At 45.4% G+C, this 26,436-nt stretch overlaps 1 protein-coding gene across 1 annotated transcript; it reads right to left on the reverse strand.

Annotated features, from left to right (window-relative positions):
- Nucleotides 1–410: 410 nt before the first annotated feature.
- On the reverse strand, nt 411–25,421 carry RAB19 (RAB19, member RAS oncogene family). The gene is made up of 4 exons (XM_082256872.1): nt 25,226–25,421; nt 3,057–3,327; nt 1,266–1,449; nt 411–925 (listed from the first exon to the last, which is right to left on the reverse strand). Exons 2-4 carry the CDS (start codon nt 3,291–3,293, stop codon nt 660–662), a joined length of 687 nt encoding a protein of 228 aa, XP_082112998.1. The 5' UTR covers nt 3,294–3,327; nt 25,226–25,421; the 3' UTR covers nt 411–659.
- Between the last annotated feature and the right edge of the window lie 1,015 nt (nt 25,422–26,436).

The following is a 26,436-nucleotide window of genomic DNA, read 5'->3' on the forward strand; positions in this document are numbered from 1 at the left end:
AAGTCTAATAGTGCATGTATTCTATTCTGGTAAACAAAATACAGTTTAAGAAATCCTTGGTCAGAGTTCAAAATAAATTTTAGGCTAAAAGTGGAGGCGCTAGGATGTGTGGTTTGAATCCACATGACATGAGACCACCAGCTGATATACCTCCATTAGAAATATAGGGATTTTGTATCAATACATGCAATTTCAATAAGCACCTTTCGTGCTGTAGCCGCTGTGAAATGATCATGTCTGTCACAGCCGAAATCAGCTTTGATGTTTCCAACAGATCCCCAAGAGGACGATGGTGCTTCAGTGACTGATAAAAACAATCTATGGTCAATCCAGTGAATGTCACTGGTAAGAAATATAAAATATATAAATAATCATTTCACAGATAATGAGGAAAGAATGCAGTCCTTCAGGAGGATAAGGCTGCAGAAGGGTCATGGCAGCTACTTCTGCACTTTTCCCAGAATCCCTCCAGCTGCCAGGCTTCCACTATAGTCATGGTTCAGGGTCCTTGTTCACAGGCAAAAAGATTTCCAAACCAGGTCAATATTTCCTGGAAATGTGGATGTGGTTCTATTAGGGACTCCAAGTTATGGTCCAAGATTGATACTGATGCAAGAAGACATCTCTTCTTCTGGTTCCATTGTAATGGCACCCCACAGTTACCCACATAGACAGTTTTTTTCTGCCTCCTTGGCTACCACAATAGGCCGTGAGTCTAGCACAAAACTGTTCCGCGGTCCGTCCTTGTGGAAGTGCAAGGTGTTCCTGGCAATCAGTTCTTTTGTCATAAGGAGAAAGACCTCATCAATGTTCCGAGATTCTTTAGCTGAAGTCTCCAAGACAGCAAGCAGACCAAACTTCTCTGCCAACGTGCAGGCTTCTTCAAATAAGATTTGCCGATTCTCTACAAGATCTGACTTATTACCTGTAAAGAGATAATGGATAAACCCATAATAGCATTTTAACAATAGCATTTGAAAAAAGTAAAAAATAAGAGAAGAGACGGAGGAAGGAAACTGGAGAGGAAGTAAGGTGGAGAAGAAGAACGGAAGGCAGGGAGAAGCTAAGCAGTGGAGGAGCAAGAAGAAATGTAAAGGAAAAGAAAAAGAGGGAAAGGAAATAAAAGAAAAAAAAAAGGAAAAGAAAAGAGGAAGAGGAAATCTTGCATTTTGCCTTTTAACTTCCCCTTGCTATTTTTGTCTCTCTACCCATTACACTCTTTGATTCCAATTAAGTATTTAATGATGTCCACCCTACAAACTTACCAATAAGCATCACCATCAGATTGGCTGCTCCATATCTCTCCACTTCATGGATCCAGTGATTGACAGATTCAAAGGTCTGCCGGCGAGTGATGTCATAGGCAATGATGGCCCCATGAGCACTTCGATAATAACTCTGAGTAATTGTACGGAATCTCTCCTGGCCAGCTGTGTCCCAGACTTGAACCTGCCATTAATCAACACAACATAAAGTCAAACTCAATCCAGTCAACAATATTTTCTAGTTTTGAACAGAATGGGGAAGCATTAGCACACATATGTCAAACATAAACATTGGCTGAATCTGGCCCGCTAGGTCTTGTAATGTCGCCCTCGCACCCAGTTTTGCAGTGGAACTCCTTTCTACCACCTCCGGCTCTCAACCCCCGCTCCCACTCTTGCAGTCAATTGTAAACACAGAAGCCTTCTGTGTTTACAAGGGACTGCTTTGCTTAATGGCTCCTGGATCTAACAGATCCTTGCACGCACTCACAGCATGGACAGATATTCAGAGAGAGAGAGAACGATCTCCCTGCAAAGAGCTCTGCCTACACAGGGAGGTGCTAGAGCTGTTCCAGGTAGAAGTGAGAGATGCGAGAAAACTTTATGAGGGGCTGGGACTGCACAATCTGCACACATCACTCCCCTGAATTCTGCACGTAGCCCACCCCTGAACTCTGCACGTAGCCCACCCCTGAACTCTGCACGTAGCCCACCCCTGAACTCTGCACGTAGCTCACACCTGAACTCTGCACGTAGCTCACACCTGAACTCTGCACGTAGCTCACACCTGAACTCTGCACGTAGCTCACACCTGAACTCTGCACGTAGCTCACACCTGAACTCTGCACGTAGCTCACACCTGAACTCTGCACGTAGCTCACACCTGAACTCTGCACGTAGCTCACACCTGAACTCTGCACGTAGCTCACACCTGAACTCTGCACGTAGCCCACCCCTGAACTCTGCACGTAGCTCACACCTGAACTCTGCACGTAGCTCACACCTGAACTCTGCACGTAGCTCACACCTGAACTCTGCACGTAGCCCACCCCTGAAATCTGCACGTAGCGCACACCTGAACTCTGCACGTAGCTCACATCTGAACTCTGCACAATGCGCACACCTGAACTCTGCACGTAGCGCACACCTGAACTTTGCACGTAGCGCACACCTGAACTCTGCACGTAGCCCACCCCTGAACTCTGCACAATGCGCACACCTGAACTCTGCACGTAGCGCACACCTGAACTTTGCACGTAGCGCACACCTGAACTCTGCACGTAGCCCACCTCTGAACTCTGCACGTAGCCCACCTCTGAACTCTGCACGTAGCCCACCTCTGAACTCTGTACGTAGCCCACCACTGAACTCTGCACATAGCCCACCACTGAACTCTGCACATAGCCCACCTCTGAACTCTGCACACAGCCCACCACTGAACTCTGCACATAGCCCACCTCTGAACTCTGCACGTAGCCCACGACTGAACTCTGCATGTAGCTCACCCCTGAATTCTGCACATAGCGCACCCCTGAACTCCGCACGTGGCGCACCCCAAATACAATCAGCCCTTTGAAGGCAACCTTACTGCTGATGCAGCCCACAATGAAATTGAGTTTGGCAATCCTGCATTAGAACCTCTACCAGGTTTATCTTGCTGACTAATGTAGTAATTGAGCAGAAGAGAGAAAAACAATCTCCCTAATGGGAACAGTGACACCAAGAACAGTAAAATTCCAGCTTATATTATCTTGCTTTCTAAATATATTTCCTTTTTTTTTTTTTTTTTACCTTGACCTTTTTGCCGTCAATGTTTAGTGAGCGCACTGAGAAGTCTACCCCGATCGTGTTTTGGTGTTTGTCGCTGAAGGCGCCTGACTGGAAACGTTGCACTACGCATGTCTTTCCAACGTTTGAGTCACCAATCAGAATTATTTTGAAGAGGAAATCAAAAGGGTCATCCTCTGGTGGGCCAGTTCCAGACATGGTTTGTAATGCTGAGGGCTCCAGATCCACAGGAACTTCCATCCAGGTCAGGAAAGGTGGGACATGATGTGGGTCCCTAGACAAAAAGAGACAATCGTAAATAAAAAGTGTCTTTCTCCAGAGTACCAGTATTCATATAGCTATCTATATTTGGGAAGCTCTAAAGTTGTATTACACCCTCAGCGATTTTTAGCCTAACACATTGAGCACAATAAAATAAACATTCCCTAGTCAACTGCTTGCCAAAGCGCTTGCTGGTTACAACCTAATGAGGTTAAAAAAATTAATTAAAAGTCAGCAGCTACAAATCCTGTAGCTGCTGACTTTTAAAAAAAGGGCACTTACCTGTCCAGGGATCCAAGGCTGTCCTCACCTGGGCTAGTTTTTCACTAGCCTTTGTGTTCCCGGCACCGGAATCCTAACTGTGGGCAGCCGACTATGCAGCTGACTGCCCACTGTGCATGTGCGAGCCGCACTTTGTGAATAGTCCTAAAGTCTTCTGCGATCTGTGATGTGTCCCAGAAGACTGCGGGGAGGGAGGTCTATGTGATCCGATTGGAAGTGGGTACTTGTGAAAACTAGGTACCTGCTCCCCCCTATCAAAATTACATGACCAAATGTGGCAGAAGATAGGGGGAGGATTTAAAACAGAACTTCCCATTTTGGGTGGAGTTCCGCTTTAATACTGCTGGTTCCTGCTCTCTCAGTGCTGCTTCCCTGAACTTACAGTATTCACAGGAAACAGTGGACAGTGCCATCTGGAGTCAGTCTGTTAGTTTGGAGAAGAGTGGGGGAAGGAAGAGAGTAAGGAGGAAGAGAGGGAGGAGCAAGGATCCGTTTTGCCATCCTAGGCTACGGGGCTATGTGATTCTATTGATGCACAGAGCATAGGAAGACTTAGCTCTACTCCATGCATGCAGGGATGGCTCCATACAATGGTGCAAGAAAAAGGAGCCACACTGAAACAGAAAACCTCGGGCATCAGTCATGGTGCCAGCTGAAACTGGAACATAGGGAAGCAAAAGGAAGCTGCATAATCAGTGAGTGATTACATCTGCTTTTGAATGCTTAAAAAACTTTAAAGGGTCCATCCTCCCATTGGTTACATTTTAGTAGGAGTGTGAGTTTTAGGACTTTTTTTTCTCAAAAATTATATACGGTATATATATATATATAATTAGTGTTTATATACTGTAAATTACACCTAAAATTACTGTAAACAAAAAAATTGGGGCTGGAATTGTAGGCTTTAATTTATAGAGAAGAAACATCTTTATTAATGGTGCCAGTGCCCCCTATAGATTATCCTTAGGTATTTATAAAGAATGCACTTCAGGGAGGAAAACTTAATAAATCCAATAACAAAAATGTAAGATTCCCTCACTCTGTATCTGAAGGGAAATTACGAGAGGAGGACATGATTGCAATCCAAATCAGAGATAATCTTAGAATGATAACACCAATCCACAACAGATACAGTGGAGTCAGCCTAGGATAGAAAAATGTGTTTTTGGCAGGATCGCCATGTATTAAAAGAAAAAATAATGAAGAGAAAATTAATGCAGCCATTTTTATCACATTTTTGTTTATCGGTTTAGATATGCTTTAAAGTATATAAACCCATAATCTAAAATGTAATATATTGTAGTTTACCAGTCCTTGGATGTAATGACTGCATTATTTTTTGTTTTTTTTGTTTTTTTTTTTCAAGCTTTTACTTTTTAATTGGTGGTCCTGCCAGTAACAGACTTTTAGCCTCAGGGTGAAAACCTTCACCTGCTGTATTATATCTAAGGGGGAGCTGTTTTGTCACCCTAGGACAGGAACACAGAACACCTCCCCCTTCCTCATCTCCTTGATATAGTGGGGAGGTGTTCTGTATTCCTCACAAACTTACTAATAACATTGCTTGAGATATCACTGCAGAGTGCACAGGACAGCACTGGATTTCTGGCAGGATCAACAGGTAATTTTTGCACTTAATCAAACAGATATAACAAAACACTTTCAATGGTATATTTAAAGTGTTACTGAACCCAGGAGCCTGCATTCACTATATTTGGTCTCCCACAGTACACAGAACATTGACATTCAATAGTTATAGTAAATATAAACAGATAAACATCTTTTCTCATCAGCAGTTAGAGTAGTCGTGTGACTTCTATCATTGTCTGCTTAGAGCTTGTAGGAGGAGTTTTCATTTTGCCCTGACACTCTGTCTGGACAGTGCTGATTGGCCCTGTGCTGATCACATGCACTCTTCCAAGAAAAAAAAATCAACTCTCTAGCAATACACATCAAACTCAGCATGTGCAGCCTGACTCCTAATGCTCTATTCTATCAGGAAATTGTCTGGAGTCAGTGGAAGAAGATGAGGATCAGAGAAGACAGGATCACAACGTCTTTATACACAATGCAGAGTATTTACCCCTTAGGTTACATAGTGAGTATAACAAGCATGCATTACTGCATATGCACACTGATTTTACTGTTGCGGGTTTAGCAGCACTTTAACAGAACAAAGTGAAACAATTAAAGTGGTTGTAAACCTTTACTTATACCCAGTGACATGACTAGCTTTGGGTGATAAACAGAGATAAAAGAAATCATCCTACATAAGTTGTATCTGTTTTCCTGCGGTCTTCTAAAACACACAGATCAAAGGCCCTCTCTCAGCTCCAGAGGGCAAGGGGTGGGGATCTGATGTCACACACTGCACTGCATCAGAGGAGAGAAGGGGGGAGGGGGGTTTTGGTGGGTCATGGCTGTCTCCTGGGATTGAGTTAGTGTGGGGTAGACTTTCAGAAGTGACTTATGCAGATAGCAGACAGAGGACAGATCAGCGAGAGACCACATTAGGTGCTTTAGATTGAGGCAAGCACGCACTATAGAGGGACATGCTTTGTTCATTTTTCATTTCAGAGGTTTACACCCACTTTAAGAGAAGTTCATTGTAAGGGATTACATATAGTTTAAGCAGAGCCCAACTTTCACATCAGGACCAGGAAAGGGATGAGATATTAATTCTGGGATCAAAGAGAACCATCAACAATCAGTGGGTGATCAAACTCTTACTGCTAGCCCTTCATGCTTGAGGTGATTGTAGCCGTATTAGTGCGCTTGCGACAGAGACAATTGAGTACTGTCCTTGATACTTTTTTTATTTTTTTTATTTGCATTAACATACAATTGTACAGGACAAGCTTTTGGGGTATGTCCCCTTCATCCAAGCAGTACTGATTCACAAAAGTTTTAGTAGAATGGTAAAAAAAAAAAAAATCTCTAAAGTGGGGTACACACTAGTAGAAAATCGGCTAGTGTGTACACAACATTCAGCAGTCGATGCCGACATTTTCAATGAAAAACGAAAAAGGAGGAACAAACACCAAACTTTTTAACATCCGTCCCCAGACAACCAATTTTCGTTTAATGTGTATGCAGTACGTCTGCGAAAAATCGGATACGAAAGACCGCACATGATCTGAAGTTGCTGACGACCCGAAGGTCTAGGAACAAATGTCCCAAAAAAAAAAATCGGACGATAAATTTCGTGAACATTATGCACTGTCAACTAAAAACTGTTATGACCGCTGAGCATGAGAGAGAAAAATCTGAGGATATTTCGTCCGATTTTCGTCAAGTGTGTACGAACCTTAAGCCAAAGGGGAAAAAAGAGAAAACCAAACATAAACAAATACACCTGGCAATGTTAATACCACTAGCATAGTTAGTAAGATAAGACAGAGGGAGAGCCATTGACTGGGGAGGGTGGGGGGTGATAGTCACAGAGGGGGTTGTAAAACTGTAGAACAACGAGTAAGGAAACCCATATCTAAATTTAGGCCAATAATTTTTGTGTCAAAAAGAAGTATCATTCTTGATTAAAAAGTTTCCTTTTGAATTAAGAATGATACTTCTATTTGACATAAAAAATAACGGCCTAAATTTAGATATGGGTTTCCTTGCTCATTATTCTATAGTTTTACGACTCCCTCTGTGACTATCCTACCGCCCCCAGTCAACACCCCCCCAGTCAATAGCTCTCCCTCTGTCACATCTTACTAACTATTCTAGTTTTTTTTTTACCATTGCCAGGTGTATTTGTTTATGTTTGTTTGGTTCTCTCTTTTTTTTCCCTTTGGTTTAGGGCTCTTTCACACGGACGTTCCGTATGTCCATAAATCACCCCATCCATTTGCGGGTGATATACGGACATAACGAAGGTCTATGGGATTGCGGATGTCAGCGGATGACCATCCGCTGACATCTGATTTGCATCCTTTCAGTTCTGTTCCGTTTATTGGAACGGAACAGAACCCTATTTTTGTTCCGTTTAAAAAACGGAACGGACGCAAAATCGGATGTCAGCGGTGTCATCTGCTGACATCCGCAATGCCCATAGACATACATTATGTCCGCATATCATCCGCAAACGGATGGGATGATATGCGGACATACGGACCGGATGACACAAGTGTCATCCGTGTCCGTGAAGAAAAAAAAAAGTGCCGGAGCGGATCGCAATACGGTCCGCTTCGTGTGAAAGAGCCCTTAGAGATTGTTTTTTTTTTTTTTACCACTACCACTCTGCTAAATCTTTTGTGAATCAGTACTGCTTGGACCTTGATGAAGGGGACATACCCCGAAAGCTTGTCCTGAAAAAAATGTATGTTAGTGCAAATAAAAAAAGTATCACGGACAGTACTCAATTGTCTCTGCTGGACCTTCAAAAGGAAACAAAACCTGTTTTTGCAGACGGAATAAACTGACACTGAATGCAGCACATACCATCCTTTGTTGCTGGGAGAGATGAAAAGACACAGACACAAAAGCTGGGTGACTGATCATCAAACTCTATCAAGGAATAAAGTGTAATGTGGATGTTGAAAGGGCTGAGATGGCTTTTATCTCTGATGACTGACAGAGAAACCAGTTATGTGAAATATTAATGACCTTTGCTCGTCCCCCAGGCACACCTGGCTTCAAGTTGCACTCATCCGGTTGTATTAAGTGACAAGATTAAAACTCATTCAAAAATAAAGTGAAATCACTCCTGAGAGACCTTAACAAGATAGTGTTGAGATTGGACCAATCGCATGAGAGAGAATGGGCGTCTTGTGTCTTTCCTTTAGATGAATATGCCTGCCAAGCAGGAAATATGGCTTAAATCCTAACTGAAAGCTCTATTTAAATCAGCTAAATACATTTTAGGTGAAAGTCTTAAAGTTTATGTTCCTAACTCCTCAATGCCCAGCTGTCCCCTTAAAGAGATCCTTATGCTGGAGGGTGGGAAGGATCATCAAACCACGTGATTACTTTGATAGGCTGCCACAGTGGTCACATGACCCATAGCTGGTTCTGCTAGAGACTGAGAGCTGTCTATGACAGCTTGCTCACTTTGCTGGGAGTATGAGTGAGCACGTTTCCAGCACAAAAAGCTCTGCTGACCAAGGATGTGGGCATTAAAGCCCACCTCTTTGGCACCACTAGTGATGGGCCGAACAGGCTGTTCGGTTCGCACCAGAACATCTTGAACAACGAAAAAGTTCTAGAGAACATTCGAACCCTATTAAAGTCTATGGGACACGAACATGAAAAATCAAAAGTCCTAATTTTAAAGGCTTTATAAGCAAGTTATTGTCATAAAAAGTGTATGGAGACCCGGGTACTGCCCAGAGGGACATGCATCAATGCAAAAAAAAATTTAAAACTATAGTTTTTAAAGGAGCAGTGATTTTAATGATTCCTAAAATTGAAAAAAAAAAAAGGAAAAATTCCTTTAACAACGTATTGACTTTGCACTCGGCTGGTGAACATCCCGCTAAGTGCCGAGAAAGTTCAGGAGTTAGGCGAGTACCTGAATGGGCAATTTTTAGGCCAAAGTTATGCTCGGCCCAAACCGTTCACCCATCCCTAGTGGTGCCTGAACACTGTAACCCCCAGTTACTCTTGATGGGAGCAGGAACAGGCCCTGCTGATAAAAATTTGAAAAAAAAAATGAAAATACATGTACTTGTCATACAGGTACAGAAAAATTGGGCCCTGGGTGTTGGTGGTGCCTGATCACTGTGACCCCTCACAGTTACTCTTGCTGGGCGCAGGAACAGGCCCTGCTGTTCAAATTTAGAAACAAACATTGAAATGACATCCACCTGTGATACGTGTGCAGAAAAATTGGGCCTTGGGTGTTGGTGGTGCCGTAAACCAAAAACATTGTTGGAAGCTAGCATAATCAAGATTCAGGAATAGGATAGGCAGCATAGGCAATCTTCAAGGGATCCCAGATCCCTAGCAAATCCAATCAGTTACATCAGCATCAGGGGTTTGATAGCTGCTGTTGATCCAGGACTGATTCATTTTTATAAATGTGAGCTGCTCAATGGAGTCTGTAGACAGACGCACTCTTTTATCCGTCAAAAATCTCCAGCAGCACTGAATATCTATTCAGAAAGCACGCTGGAAGCAGGACAGGCCAGTAGCTCGATTGCATATTGAGAAAGTTCTGGCCAGTGGTCCATCTTCAAGACCCAGTAACCCAGTGGATGTTCAGTTGGAAAGGTCTCCAAGTCTGCTCTTGCCCCTAAATAATCCTGCACCATATGCTGCAGACGCTGCTGATGGTTGCTTAAACCTAACAGCCCTGGGCGCTGAGGACTAAAGAATTGTTTAAAGGCATTGGTCAGTCGGCCGCCTTCTCCACTGCTCCTCCTTTGACCGAACTAAGCCTCAGAAACACGTTGTCCAGGAAATGGTAACCTCCCAGTGTCTGGAAAAGTGTTACACAAATTTTTCTTCAAGGCGTTCTCAAGATGTTTCATCCTCTGCACCCTCTGCAAAGGCAGGATGAGCTCTGCAACTTTACCCTTGTAATGTGGATCAAGAAGGGTTGCCAACCAGTAACGATCCCTCTCCTTGATACCACAAATCCTTAGGTCCTTTCACAGGCTTTGCAGCATTAAGAAACCCATGCAGCGTAAGTTTGGGGAGTTATGAGATTCTGAGTCCTCTGGGTCACTAAGGGTGAGATTGTCAGAAGCAACCTCTCCCCAGCCACGTACATCTCTGGGGGTTTCTGGGGAATTAAAACCATTCCTTGAAGACTGCTGTATGTTATTCTCTGCATCCATGATAAATGCAAATGTGGGTGCGCTAGGTATGGGTAAAGCTGCTACCTGAACTTGTACCAAGTGAAAAATAATGTTGAAAAAAATAGGTGCGCTAAACAAATATAATGGGTGAATACCATAAAGGGTGAACACACAATAGATGCACAATCAATAAACCATGATAACTGTGATATAGTGAAAACTGGAAGTGTAAATTAGGCTCAACTAAGTGCAAAAATTAATAAGAGTCCATAAAGTCCAGTTAAGAGGTTTTCACCAAGGTGTATCGTGAAATGTGAAAAGTCAACTTCAAGTGATGTCTCCCGTGCTATGAAACAGTGATTCCCACCACCAACAGGCTTTCCTCCTTACCAGATAAGATAAGGTTAGGTGCAGAGTAAAAACTCAATTGAGCCGGTTGGAAAAGGAGGAAATTTCCACTGTGGTTCCACCCTATGATAGGACCTAAATGGCCTCTTACCAGATGGCGTGTAAATCAAAGGCACTGGATAATCTCCTGAATGGATCTCTATTCAATATAACGGATATCGGTAGTCCCCTCCGCTAAACCTGTTTCCTTATAGTACTCCCCAGGGTGTCATGTGAGGAAAGGAATAGGCAGACAATAGTGTAATACCCCCGAGAAATTTAATGAAAAAAGGTAATGCATTTACATCGGTTGCGGGGAAACAAACAGAGTATCCAATGGTACGCCTATGCCCGGCTGCAGATCGGGCAATGTGTGACGTCTGTGGCGGCGCGACACGCCTCCTCTCTGACGCGTTTCCTCTGACAAGGCTTCTGCTGAGATGCAGGAGCCCTCCTATCTCAGCAGAAGCCTTGTCAGAGGAAACGCGTCAGAGAGGAGGCGTGTCGCGCCGCCACAGACGTCACGCATTGCCCGATCTGCAGCCGGGCATAGGCGTACCATTGGATACTCTGTTTGTTTCCCCGCAACCGATGTAAGTGCATTACCTTTTTTCATTAAATTTCTCGGGGGTATTACACTATTGTCTGCCTATTCCTTTCCTCCCATGACACCCTGGGGAGTACTATCGGGAAACGGACGTACAGGTTTAGCGGAGGGGACTACCGATATCCGTTATATTGAATAGAGATCCATTCAGGAGATTATCCAGTGCCTTTGATTTACACGCCATCTGGTAAGAGGCCATTTAGGTCCTATCATAGGGTGGAACCACAGTGGAAATTTCCTCCTTTTCCAACCGACTCAATTGAGTTTTTACTCTGCACCTTACCTTATCTTATCTGGTAAGGAGGAAAGCCTGTCGGTGGTGGGAATCACTGTTTCATAGCACGGGAGACATCACTTGAAGTTGACTTTTCACATTTCACGATACACCTTGGTGAAAACCTCTTAACTGGACTTTATGGACTCTTATTAATTTTTGCACTTATTTGAGCCTAATTTACACTTCCAGTTTTCACTATATCACAGTTATCATGATTTATTGATTGTGCATCTATTGTGTGTTCACCCTTTATGGTATTCACCCATTATATTTGTTTAGCGCACCTATTTTTGTCAACAATATTCTCTGCATCCATGCTGCCACAATCCCCCTCCTCTTCCTCGTGTGTTTTTTTTTTGGCCCTGCAGGAATGTTATCTGCATAAAGGGGGCCTTGTGACCAGTGGCGTCGGCAGGGGGGGGCTGACCTGGGCTATAGCCCCGAGTGTGCTCCCCAAAAGCCCCGGGTCTCCTGTTGCTTTTTTAAAATGATTAGCCCCGAGACCCAAAGCCTGGGTTTGGCCGAGAACTCGGGCTACATACATCAGCAGTGTAAGATTTATAAAGCACATCCAATGATTGGTGGGCAATCCGGGGCAGCCGCAAGGAGAGTGAATGCAGCTGTCAAGTTTCAGCATTGATGTCGGGTGTGGGCGGGGCCGGTATGCCACGCCCACCTTCCTCCCCAGACAGCTTCTGTTTCTCTATGCACGGAACAATGGGGCGGAGCCCCGCATACCGGTCCCGCCCACACCTGAAATCAATGCTACTTGACAGCGGCAATCACTCTCCTTCCTTGCGGCTGCCCCAGATCGCCCACCAATCACTGGATGCAGTGGCGTAAAGGGCACTGTGTAAAGGGCAGGCAGTGGCAGCTCCTTCAGTCCGGGGACTAGCGGGGGCGGAGCCGCGGCGGGAAGGGGGCGGGACCTCGGCGGGAAGAAGGGGGCGGAGCCTCGGCGGGAAGAAGGGGGCGGAGCCTCGGCTGGAAGAAGGGGGCGGAGCCTCTGCGGGAAGAAGGTGAGTGCCCATTGCCCAAGTGTGTGTGCTGGGTAGTAGAGGGATGGGGAAGCTGCATATAGAGGAATTCATCTTTCCCTATTCTTTCTGCAGCTGCTGAATAACTGATTCTCCTCCTCTCCCTCCTGCAGGAAGAATGGTGAAAGATCAATTCCTCTATATGCAGCTGCCCCATCCCCCTCCAATACAACTTCTTTTGCTGGCTCACCAGTGCTCTTATCCCCCCCCCCCTCCCTCCAGTGTTCTAATCCCCCCCCCCCTCCGTGCTCTTATCCCCCCCCGGTGCTCTTATCCCCCCCGGTGCTCTTATTCCCCCCCTCGGTGCTCTTATTCCCCCCCCACCCTCAGTGCTCTTATCCCCCCCCCGGTGCTCTTATCCCCCCCCGGTGCTCTTATCCCCCCCCGGTGCTCTTATCCCCCCCGGTGCTCTTATTCCCCCCCCACCCTCAGTGCTCTTCCCCCCCCGGTGCTCTTATCCCCCCCCGGTGCTCTTATTCCCCCCCTCGGTGCTCTTATTCCCCCCCCTCGGTGCTCTTATCCCCCCCCCCGGTGCTCTTATTCCCCCCCTCGGTGCTCTTATTCCCCCCCCCACCCTCAGTGCTCTTATCCCCCCCCGGTGCTCTTATCCCCCCCCGGTGCTCTTATTCCCCCCCTCGGTGCTCTTATTCCCCCCCCCCCCAGTGCTCTTATTCCCCCCCCACCCTCAGTGCTCTTATCCCCCCCCGGTGCTCTTATCCCCCCCCGGTGCTCTTATTCCCCCCCCCTCGGTACTCTTATTCCCCCCCTCGGTGCTCTTATTCCCCCCCTCGGTGCTCTTATTCCCCCCCCCTCGGTGCTCTTATTCCCCCCCCCACCCTCAGTGCACTTATCCCCGCCTCAGTGCTCTTATCCCCGCCTCAGTGCTCTTATCCCCCCCCCCTCAGTGCTCTTAACCCCCCCACCCAGTGCACTGGACTGCCCCCTGTTCTTTAGCCCTCCCCCGGTGCTCTTCAGCTCCCTCCCCCCTATGCTCCCTGTCCCCCCCAGTGCTCTCCACCCCCTGCGCCTTCCAACCCCCCTGCAATGCTTTCCAAACCCCCTCTTAATACTCTCCAGTCCCCCACCCCCACCCCACCGTGCCCTTCAGCTCCTCCAGTGCTCTCTGCTTCGCCTGTGCTCTCCGGCCCCCCTAGTGCTCTTCTATCTTCTATCATGTCTGCAGTCTCTGACCATCTCCTGTATCATGTCTGCAGTCTCTGAGCATCTCCTGTATCATGTCTGCAGTCTCTGACCATCTCTTGTATCATGTCTGCAGTCTCTGACCATCTACTGTAACATGTCCTTAGTCTCTGGCCATCTTCTGTTTAATGTCCCCAGTCTCTGACCATCTCCTGTATCCTGTCTGCAGTCTCTGAGCATCTCTTGTATCATGTCTGCAGTCTCTGACCATCTACTGTAACATGTCCTTAGTCTCTGGCCATCTTCTGTTTAATGTCCTCAGTCTCTGACCATCTCCTGTATCCTGTCTGCAGTCTCTGACCGTCTCCTGAACCATATCTGCAGTCTCTGACCATCTTCTGTAACATGTCCTCAGTCTCTGACCATCTCCTGTATCATGTCCTCAGTCTCTGACCCTCTCCTGTTTAATGTCTGCAGTCTCTGACCATCTCCTGTATCATGTCCTCAGTCTCTGACCATCTCCTGTATCATGTCCTCAGTCTCTGACCCTCTCCTGTTTAATGTTTGCAGTCTCTGACCATCTCTTGTATCATGTCTGCAGTCTCTGACCACCTCTTGTATCATGTCTGCAGTCTCTGACCATCTCCTGTATCATGTCTGCAGTCTCTGACCATCTCCTGTATCATGTCTGCAGTCTCTGACCATTTCCTGTATCATGTCTGTAGTCTCTGACCATCTCCTGTACCATGCCTGCAGTCTCTGACCATCTTCTGTAACATGTCCTCAGTCTCTGGCCATCTTCTGTTTAATGTCCTCAGTCTCTGACCATCTCCTGTATCATGTCCTCAGTCTCTGACCATCTCCTGTACCATGTCTGCAGTCTCTGACCATCTCTTGTATCATGTCTGCAGTCTCTGACCACCTCTTGTATCATGTCTGTAGTCTCTGACCATCTCCTGTACCATGTCTGCAGTCTCTGACCGTCTCCTGTACTATGTCTGCAGTCTCTGACCGTCTCCTGTGTCATGTCCGCAGTCTCTAACCATCTCCTGTACCATGTCTGCAGTCTCTGACCCTCTCCTGTTTAATGTCTGCAGTCTCTGACCATCTCTTGTATCATGTCTGCAGTCTCTGACCACCTCTTGTATCATGTCTGTAGTCTCTGACCATCTCCTGTACCATGTCTGCAGTCTCTGACCGTCTCCTGTACTATGTCTGCAGTCTCTGACCGTCTCCTGTATCATGTCCGCAGTCTCTAACCATCTCCTGTACTATGTCCGCAGTCTCTGACCATCTCCTGTACCATGTCTGCAGTCTCTGACCATCTCCTGTACTATGTCTGCAGTCTCTGACCATCTCCTGTACCATGTCTGCAGTCTCTGACCATCTCCTGTACTATGTCTGCAGTCTCTGGCCATCTCCTGTATCATGTCCGCAGTCTCTAACCATCTCCTGTACCATGTCTGCAGTCTCTGGCCATCTCCTGTACTATGTCTGCAGTCTCTGACCATCTCCTGTATCATGTCTGCAGTCTCTGACCATCTCCTGTACTATGTCTGCAGTCTCTGACCGTCTCCTGTACCATGTCTGCAGTCTCTGACCATCTCCTGTACCATGTCTGCAGTCTCTGACCGTCTCCTGTACTATGTCTGCAGTCTCTGACCATCTCCTGTACCATGTCTGCAGTCTCTGACCATCTCCTGTACCATGTCTGCAGTCTCTGACCGTCTCCTGTACTATGTCTGCAGTCTCTGGCCATCTCCTTTAGCAAGTCTCCAATCTCATACTAAAACTTAAACACATTGCTAATAGTATTAGCTATCTATTCATGCTGAAGGTAGGACTATGCAGGGGAGGGAGGCAGAGAGTGCAAAAGGGGGAACTGTGATTAGAGAGACGGAGGGCAGACTGCAAGGAGAACTGTGATGGGGGGCTGTGAAATGTGTGCAATAAATATTCTTGAAAACATTACAAATTTTTGTGGGTGTTTTTACATTTTAAAGTTGGGGGGTGCCAGATATAGGATCCGCCCCGGGTGCCAAATGCTCTAGGTACGCCACTGACTGGATGTGCTGTAATACATTTTCTTTCTAAAAAACCCCAGTGAGTCGGCGCACGATAGAAGAGATCTCAGAAGAAACTCAGACCGAGTCAACCAATCGCAGCAAGACCTCCCAAACTAAAATAGGAAAGGGGTCTCACCATAAATATGTACCAATGTTTAAGAATGACCAAATAAATAATCTATAAGCAGCTAAAAAATCAACTGATTGAAGCAAACAACATATAAAATCCAACTCTTGTAGGCTGATCCGATTCCTTAAAAAAATTCTTAAAACATCCTTAAAAAAATTCCTATATTCGCCTAGGATATATGAAGATAGGAAAATATATCCAACTTATAGACAACTCCAAATCTATATTAAAAGACGTGTATGATGCGAATCCTAAAATTGATCCAATTCCTTAACACTAATCATAAATAAGTAATCTAAATATCTGTTCCCAGTGGAATTATGGCTTCTTTTCCTAAAACAATATGAGATGAAAACAGGCTAAATAGTCGCAACAGCCGACTGGATCGCAATACTAGTACTCCTCTCCATACCACCACATGACTGACCCCCTTTACTTCTCTCTTCTCCATACCACCCAATTTCTCACCCCCTGTACTCCTCTCCATACCACCCCTTGACTGACCCTTGACTGAGGGGGCCATTGGGTGGAGCTTGGGCGGTACTTACTTTTAAATATGGGAGGAGCTTGGGCGGGGCTTACTTTAAAATGTGGGAGGGGTTATCAAATTTATCTTCGGGCTGAAGCCCCTGGTCTTTTTCCCACCTAGCAACGCCCCTGCTTGTGACAAAAGGAAGTCCTCCTCTCCCCCCCCCCCCCCCCGCTGTTCTGTTTTAAATGCCCTGTCCATGATTCAGCGAAGCATGTGCTCCAGCAGGAACACTAGAGGGACAGTGTCACTGATGCATGCATTGTTGCGGTTCAACATCCTTGTGGCCTCCTCAAATGGTGACAGGGCAGTGCATGCATCCTTTATTAGCAGCCTCTGGAGTGGTGAAAAGAAGCCAAACTCCCCTGAGCCTGTCCTTGTGCCATTCTCACACAGGTACTCATTGATGGCCCTCTGCTGCGTGTGCAGCCGCTGCAGCATTGCCAATGTTGAGTTCCACCTGGTGGGCATGACATAAATGAGGCCGTTGGTGGGCAGGTTGAATTCCCGTTGAATGTCAGCCAGCCGAGCACTGGCATTGTAGGACCGCTGGAAATGGCCACAGACTTTTCTGGCCTGCCTCAGAAGATCTTGTAAGCCCGGGTACCTGTTCAAGAAACACTGCACCACCAAATGCAGGACATGTGCCAAGCATTGAACATGTGTCAAGTGTCCCTGTCAGAGGGTGGAGAGAAGGTTGGTGCCATTGTTGCATACAACCATTCCTGGCTCAAGCTGCCATGGCGTCAACCACCTCTGAGCCTACCTCTGCAGAGCTGACATAATCTTGTGCCCGGTGTGGCTCCTGTCCCCTAGACAGACCAACTGAAGTACCGCATGACATCTTTTAGCCTGACTGCTGACAGGTTCAGAGGACAAATCAGTAGAAGAGGCCATAGAGTAAGGAGAAGAAGAGGAGGGGGTGGAGCAGACAGATGTGACAGAATCACCACCAATGTTTTGGAGGCATGGTGGCGGAACAAGCTCCAGCACTGAACCCTGTTCTGCATCCTTTCTAGCTGCCAGCAGAGTTACCCAGTGCGCCGTGAAGGAAATGTAACGTCCCTGACCATGCCTGCTGGACCATCAGTCAGCAGTAATGTGAACCTTCCTGCTGACTGCTCTGTCCAACGAGGCCACAACATTGCCTTCCATGATGGTAGAGAGCTGGAATGGCCTTACGTAAAAATAAATTTCTTTTTTGAAGCTTCCACTGGGGTAGAGCACGTTCTGCAAATTCATGAAAGGAGGTAGAGTCTACCAGATGAAAAGGCATCAGTTGTAGTGCTAGCAATTTGGCCAAGCTAGCATTTAGACGCTGAGCATGTGGATGGCTGGGACAGTATTTTTTTCAGCAACTGGTTTAGCAAAATTTGCCTGCTGGTCAAATCAGCAGGTGGTGTGCTGCTAGCAGATTGGCTGCAAGTACCTGTGGCACCCATTTCTATACCATCATCCCTCTCAGTGCAGGTTTTTGAGAGGACTTGAGGTATAGTAGGGGTAGGAATCCCAGATAAGGAGCAAGGAGAAGTCTGCATTTTATTATGATGTGGGTCTTTCAGATGCTCTTGCCAAAGGACTGCATGGCAGGTCATCATATGCCTTGTCAAGCATGTGGTGCCCAAGCGGCTGGTGTTCTGGCCACGCTTGATGCGCTTCAGACAGGGATTGCAAACAGCAGCGCTGGGGGCTGCTGCACATGTGTTGGAAAAAGCCCACACCAATAAACTTTTGGAAGTCGGCAGCAAGTTAGCAGCGCCCTGCACCTGTGGAGCTCTGTGGTGTGATGCAATAGGGTGGCTGTCCTTAAGCCAGCCCTTGGAGGACATCCTGGCTTGTTGGAGTTGTTCCACCTCCTCCGCACTTTCCTCCTCTATTCTCTCAGGCACCTAAGTACAATCAGTGACCTCATCATCCCCTCCTTCCTCGTCACTGGAGCAAACTTTGGAGTATGCTGCAGCTTTTGGAACATGACTGCTAGTTTGTCAGTCATGGTCACCCCCCTCTCTCTAGGCTCACATTATTCCCTTCCTCAACCTGAGAACCAACATTGGAGCATTCAAATTGCTGCGAATCCTCCAGAATCATGTAACTGACACTAAGATCAAATAATTCAGATGACTCCTCGATGGGGAAGCTATGGAAGAAGTAGCTATGGACAAAGATCCTGTGGAATAGGCCGCTTCGGCAGCTGAAGTGGAAGGCAAACTAGTGAGCCTGGATGACAGAGAATGAGGACAGCTTAGTTATCCACTCCACCAACTCTTCTGCATGTTGTGCCTCAATAACACAGCCAGCACTGGAAAAAAAGGACAAGCATGCCCCGCCTGCAGAGGATGCACCATGTCCGCGACCACAACTTTTCACTGTGGACACAGAGGCTGCTTGCCCTCTTTTAGTGGCCTGTGAGTGTCTGCCTCTCCTTGTTGGCCTTTCGGACAAGATGGGGGTTTTTGGAGAGGTTTTTATAACTTATTATAGAATGTGGGATGGAAAAATGAAATATTGGGTGCAATACTTTTGTGCTTGGTGCACTATAAACCGTTTTGTTATATTTTTTTTAATAAGAAAAACGTAATAAAGCAAAAAAAAAAATAAAACCCCTGCTGACGCAGAAGGAATAGCACCTGCGATGCAAAAGGGAGGACAGCAATTATGCCCTAAATACAATTAGTGCTGCTGCGCCGCAAAAAAAGCCCACTGCTGACGCAGAAGGAATAGCATCTGCGACACAAAAGGGAGGACAGCAATTATGCCCTAAATACAATTTGTGCTGCTGCGCCACAAAAATAAAAAACCCACCCACAACAGGGTGATAGCAGCCAGCCACCCCACAACAGGGTGCCAGCAAGCCACCCACACTGCCAGGCGTCAGCCACGGACCCGCAACAGGGTGCCATTCAGCCACCCACACTGCTAGGCGTCAGCCACCGACCTACAACAGGGTGACAGTCAGCCACCCACACTGCCAGGGGTCAGCCACCGACCTACAATAGGGTGACAGCAGCCAGCCACCCCACAACAGGGTGCCAGAAAGCCACCCACACTGCCGGGTGTCAGCCACCGACCCACAACAGGGTGCCAGCAAGCCACTCACCCTGCCAGGCGTCAGCCACCAACCCATAACAGGAGGCCAGCAAGCCACCCACAGCAGGGAAGGGTGCCAGCAGCCAGACAGCCGTTTTTTAACATTATTGTCTCTTTCAAATTGCAATGGAGATGGATGAAGACAGAAAAAGTAAAAGTGTGGTCTGGGACTCGTCTTAACCATCTCCAGGAAAAGCAGCAGTGTGCAACACATGCACAAACAATATAAGCATGGGATTAGTAACTGCAAAAAATAAAAAATACGTCAAATATTTTTTGAAATACCTCCTCCACTATCACAGGCAACAATTACAGATATGTTTCAGAAAAAAAACATGTGTCACTGTCTAGATTCAGATGGAAGATCCCAACTCCTGGTCAGAGTAATCACAGAGATAATGGTCACTGATAACGAGCCATTTAAAATGGTGTCTGACTCAGGATTTAAGCGGTTGATGTCCATACTTGAGCCAAGGTACACACTAAAGAGTGAGAAGTATTATCGAACAGAAATGCTGGGAATGATTTACCAAAAGGTCATTCAGAAAGTAAAGGCTATGCTGCAAACAGAGAATGCTGACAACTCACTCTCATTCACTCATGATTACTGGTCAGGACAAACAGAGTCACTAATGATTCTTACATGCCACTTCATTGACAGCGTTTAGACAAAAAGGCAATTGGCGTTGAATACAAAAGTGATGCAAGGATTCCACACTGAGTACAGTAGAGAAATGATTCTAGCCATGCTCGAAGACTGGGGAATCAACAAAGATTGAGTGATGCTTGTGCTCCTTCGAGACAGCGGAGCAAACATGGGAAATGCTTGCTGATATGTCAGACCTCAGTGTCATGGCACACAACACCCTCCAACTTTCAAATGATGGTCTGTCAAGCCAGAGAGCTTTGATTGATATTTGTTTTGAGAAGCATGAAGAGATAAAAAATGTTGTGCTGGCAAGTCTTTTGAATCCTCGATACAAGAACAATGCTTTCTCTTCTGATGATGTATTGACCAAGGCATAACAATGGCTGACAGAAGATATTCAACAGGAGGTGCAGGAGGTTACTGCCAAAAAGACAAGTCCAGAACAGCATTTTTATAATCTGAAAGAGAAGCATGTTGCAAAAACAGAAAAATGTCCAAAAAGACGACAACGAACAGAAGAGAATCTTCTTCATCGTGGTCAAATTGATCATGACATTTTCAGTGTTTTATTGGGGCCTCATGCGGAGGATTGTTCTGAATCTGCAATAATGAGCCTGGATGATGAACTTCATCTCTATTTGAAGGTACCAGTAATTGACAGAAGAAGTGGTGATCCTCTTCACTGGTGGAAAGAAAATGAGGCACACTACAAAAGACTTGCTTCCCATGCTAGAAGATACCTCTCTCTCTCTCTGCTCCTCTGTCCTCCTCTCCTCCTCTCCTCCTGTACCAAGTTAGCATTTTAATGAAGTGGCAGCATTATATGAAAACAACAGAAGCCCTTTAACAGGTGAACATTACCATGCTGAAATGTTATGCTTTCTGCAGTATAATATTCTACTTAACTGGGAGTATTGAAAAGTTTAGGAGGACTAGTGTCCACTCCAATCCACTGTCTAGCTTTTTTTCTAGCAGTTTTTCACTGACTGCAGTAGTTGCATTGAGTGCACTACTGTAGCAGTAGTCTACTGACTCCAGTCCAATCCACTGTCTAGCTGTTGTCTAGCTTTTTTTTTGCAGTTTTGCACTGACTGCAGTAGTGATTTAAAATAATTGCAGTGAGTGCACTACTACAGCGGTAGTCTGCCTACTCCAATCCACTGTCTAGCTGTTTGTCTAGCTTATTTTCTAGCAGTTTTGCACTGACTGCAGTAAATCATTTCAGTGAGTGCACTACTGCAGCAGTAGTCCACTGACTCCAGTCCAATCCACTGTCTAGCTGTTGTCTAGCTTTTTTTCTAGCAGTTTTGCACTGACTGCAGTAAATCATTGCAGTGAGTGCACTACTGCAGCAGTAGTCCACTGACCCCAGTCCAGTCCACTGCCTAGCTTTTGTCTAGCTTTTTTTTCTAGCAATGTTGCACTGACGGCGGTAGTTGCAGTGAGTGCACTACTGCAGCAGTAGTCCACTGACTCCAGTCCAATCCACTGTCTAGCTGTTTTTCTAGCAGTTTTGCACTGACTGCAGTAAATCATTGCAGTGAGTGCACTACTGCAGCAGTAGTCCACTGACTCCAGTCCAATCCAGTCCACTGTCTAGCTGTTGTCTAGCTTTTTTTCTAGCAGTTTTGCACTGACTGCAGTAGTTGCAGTGAGTGCAATACTGCAGCAGTAGTCCACTGACTCCAGTCCAATCCACTGTCTAGCTGTTGTCTAGATTTTTTTCTAGCAGTTTTGCACTGACTGCAGTAGTGATTTAAAATCATTGCAGTGAGTGCACTACTGCAGCAGTCGTCCACTGACTCCATTCCACTGTCTAGCTGTTTGTCTAGCTTTTTTTCTAGCAATTTTGCACTGGCTTCCTCCCACAGGAAGTGCCCAGTCATTGGGTCTTTGGGTCTTGTTGGTCTGTGTAGGAGGATGGAAGAGTCCTCCTTTGCTTTTCTGCTTTTGCAAGGACCAGTTCCGTCTCTTTGATTGAGGCTTACCCTCCTGATCTTGCAATCTTTGAGGGCGAAAAAGAAACCTGAGAGGCCGTTTCTTCTTTTTGACCGGGAATGCCCTTTTCCTATCCGCTATTCTATCCAGTATGGAATCTAGTTCCGGGCCAAATAACAAGTCTCCTGTAAACGGAATTCCGCAAAGCTTACTCTTGGATGCAGAGTCCCCCCAGCCAAGTCTTCAACCAAAGAGCTGTTCTGGCTGAAATAGATAGTGCCGTTGACCTAGCTGTCAACCTAATAGACTCAGCTGAGGTGTCCACAATGTAAGCTACAGTTGACGACGTAGAGAGGGAATCCAAGATTTCTTGGTTGGGTGAATCCAATATGCACTTTAAGCTGGTTATCCCAATATTCCAGATTCCTGGCCACACAAGTAGTGGTAAGATACACATACACTAATATTTGGGTTGTGATTAGTTTACATGCACAAAGCATATGTTGTTTTGGGGAGGAAAAGCTGGCGTTCTTTTTTAAACTGAGAAAATTTAGCATTTTAATAAAAAAATAAGGTTATGAAATTAGTGGCAGCAATACAACAAATTTGGGACAGGGCAACAAAAGGCTGGCAAAGTAAGTGGTACTTATGACGAAGAGCTGGAAGAACATTTTGCAACTAATTAGGTTAATTGCTAACAGGTCAGTCAAATGATTGGGTATAAAAAGAGCATTTTAGAGAGTCAGTGTCTCAGAAGTAAAGATGGACAGAGGTTCACCAATCTGTGAAAAGCTGCGTATAAAAACTGTTGAACAATTTCACAATAATGTTTCTCAATGAAAAATTGTAAAGACTTGAAAATTATATTAAAAGGCAAGTTTTTTTTTAAAATAACAATTTTTCTGCTCTGTGCAGTGGTTTTGCACAGGGCAGCCCCAACCCTCCTCTTCTCTGCGCTCCTGGCCCCTCTTTCTGCAAAGTCCCCCCAGAGCAAACGGCTTGCTGTGGGGGCACCCAAGTAGGCTTGCTCCCAAGCTGCTGCTCTGCGGCAGCCCAAATCCTCCTCTTTTTGGGTCCCCCGCCTGTGCCCCTGGCTCCTCAGGGCAAACAGCTTGCACCCAAGCAGGCTCACTCCCGAGCCGTTGCTCTGCCTGTCCATTTAGACACAGAGCTGCGGCTCGGCACCACCCCCTTTCTCTTCTCATTGGCTCACTGGCTGTGATTGACAGCAGCAGGAGCCATTGACTCCAGCTGCTCTGTCAAGCAATGAGGAGGGAGAGTCCCTGGAGAGCCAAGGCACATCGCTAGATTGCGATGGGGCTCAGGTAAGTAATAGGGGGGCTGCTGCACACAGAAGGTTTTTTACCTTCATGCATTGAATGCATAAAGGGAAAAAACCTTGAGCCTTTACAACCACTTTAAATATATAATCATCTACAATACATAACTGAATTGGGGTTGTATATAAAACTTTAGCAAATCCTTTGCTGAGTGGAAGGCAAGTTATGTTCTAGCTGCTGTATCTTGCTTGACAAATTCCTCTACCAAAACAATTTTCAGAATCTGTAAATGAATATCGATATGAAATTACAAGCAGGACACATAAAACAGCCTGTTAGTCTGGTTCAACACCTGGAGTTTGTACATTTCCGTGTCCGTGTATGGGTTTCCTTCCACAATCCAAATAAACCTCTATACTTTATTGGCTACCTATAAAAATGGCCTCGCTGTCTATATATTTTAATTTTAAGAAGGGTAGTGAGGAGTTAGAAGCCCTGACAATTTTTATTTCACTATTTGTGTCCCTTCTAGGAAAATTTATGTTTCATTTCAAAATTTTAAGTTGTCACTGGAACAAGAATAGATGGGAAATCCTTTAATAAGTCACTTGATGCAGAGGATTTCTCTAGCTTTGCAAAGATTTCTTCTCGCTTTTTGAGGTTTCTGTGGGTCAGGGACTATTGGGAAAACTTCCCATAGGGTCACAGATGGCAAAAGGAAAAACTATTAGCAGCTTTGATCCTACTTGAAAACTAAAAGAAAATTGTTTTCTTTTCAAGGATCAGAACATTCAGGGGTATGAGAGATGATTACGGCCACACACACCTACACAGGTTGAACTGGATGGACTATTGTCTTTATTCAACCTCAACTACTATGTAACTATGTTTTGATTTAGAGATTCGATACTTTAAAGTATAAGTCTGCCCTAACACTAAAATCCCAGGATCTATAGACCTCCACGTTCTAACACTAACCTATCTAGCCCCGTAAAGAAGAAATCAGTATACATAAATTTTTTTAAGCCGATCTGACCCGATCTCCAGCGGTGGAAGCTCTGCAGAGAACACGGCTGGCAACAGCTGTAAAATGAATGGGAAGTGACGTAACCCATAGACCTACTATGGGGCTCCCGTTGCCGGCTGTGTCCTCTACAAAAAAATAAATCAGTATACTTACCTTTTTTGAAGCCAATCCGACCCGATCCCACGCTGAGCTGTCAGCCGCGGCTTCGCTGTGTAGGCAGTTGCAGAGGACACAGCTGACAACGGAAGCCCCATAGTAAGTCTATAGGTGACGTCACTTCCCATTCATTTCACAGCCATCGTCAGCTGAGTCCTCTGCAGAGCTTCCGCCGCTGGAGATCGTGTCGGATTGGTTTAAAAAAAGGTAAGTATACTGATTTCTTCTTTACAAGGCTAGATAGGTTAGAGTTAGATCATGGAGGTCTTTAGATGCAGGGATTTTAGTTTTAGGGTGGACTTATGCTTTAGGGACATTAGATTGCAAGCTCTTTTGGGAGACTCATATGGTTCTAAATCATAAGCTGATATAATAACGTATGAAAGATGTAGGAGTGGATCAAAACAATTTGAGAAAAATACATTCTCTACCAAAAAAAAAAAACAACACAGAAGCGAAAAGAGGAGTTATAAGAACACTCAGCCAAATAGAACAAAGAGTTAGAGGTTATGCTTTACTGGCTAGCCTGCTGGGATTAGTAGTTCTACAAGTAAAAGAAGGCCGTAAGATCCTTACCTTTACAATGAATGGACAATGAACGTATCAGGTAACCCAACAACTGAAAACTCTTCCTAGAGTCCTCCCAGCCTTATCTGATGTCTTCCTTCTCGCCTTGCCTGCAGGGACCTGCTCTGTCACACAGCTTCCTGGGACTAAATGTCACCTGGATGAACAGGTATGCCAGCCTCTCCTCTCCGCCTCCTCCACTGGTGCACTCTGGAACTTGTAGTCCAGAGACAAAGCAGCAATAAGGAAATGAGTGCTCCTTTTATTGCCAACAGACCTTTCACTGTCCTTGAGGCTTTTCCTTTGCTCTCAATAGTTGCATTGTTTGAAAATACAAGCAAAATGTATACAACATAAAAGGTAAAAGCAAAAGGAGTCTGATATAAAAAGGCAGTCCCTGTATGTATTACAACTTGATACACATAAATATCTCTCTGCTGCCCATGCACTATAAAATCTCTGTTTCTATAGATTTACCATAAGGACACACCTAAACAATCCATTCAACCTGTATACTGTTAGAAGATCCTTGTACTACATAGTTGTTGGTCGATCTAAGTGCCCTTTCACACACCTATGTTTTCCTGCATTTTTTCCTTGCAAGAAAACGTTTTTTCTTTAAATCCCATGGGACTTTTCATACCAGTGCGTTACCAGTGCGTTTTGAAAAGTTCTGCATGCTGCATCTTTGGTGCGGTTTGGAAACGCAGCTTCCCATAGAAATTAATGGAAATCATTGTAAAATTGCAGTAAAATCACAGTAAAAAAGCAATCGCAATTTGTGTTTTTGGTGCGTTTGATAGTCACATGTCCATTTTTCACAGATGCAACAACCCAAAACCGCACCAGAAACAGAAACACAGCAAAAAGCAGCTGAAATGCAGAAAAATCACAGTAAAATCGTGATTTTTCTACAGAGCATTGTGAAAGTACCCTTGGGCTCACAATACATGTTACAATCTGTTCATATAATCCCTGTACAATCAACCTTAGATCTACCAAAACTACATAATGTAAAAGTCTACCTAAACTATCCAATCACTCTTTATCCAATCAGGTAGGCCCTTGCACTACATAGTTGGTAGATCTAAAGAAGAATATACAATCATAATGTAATGTGTGTGGTGATCCTGAAGGAGGTTGTACAATCAGATTATATAGTGTATTACCATTATCATATTTTTATTATGTTTTTTTTTTTTTATTCTATTGTTTTGTAA

Source organism: Pelophylax lessonae (genome assembly GCF_965119305.1).
Source record: "Pelophylax lessonae genome assembly, chromosome: 4".
Classification (NCBI taxonomy): Eukaryota; Metazoa; Chordata; class Amphibia; order Anura; family Ranidae; genus Pelophylax; species Pelophylax lessonae.

Excerpts from the sequence above, each read along its gene's own strand:
- RAB19 (XM_082256872.1), bottom strand. The coding sequence starts at position 3,293 with ATGGAAGTTCCTGTGGATCTGGAGCCCTCAGCATTACAAACCATGTCT. Across the intron at positions 1,450-3,056 it reads TTGACGGCAAAAAGGTCAAG|GTTCAAGTCTGGGACACAGC; the intron begins GTAAAAAAAAAA and ends GATTAATGGCAG. Across the intron at positions 926-1,265 it reads TCTGATGGTGATGCTTATTG|GTAATAAGTCAGATCTTGTA; the intron begins GTAAGTTTGTAG and ends ATCTCTTTACAG.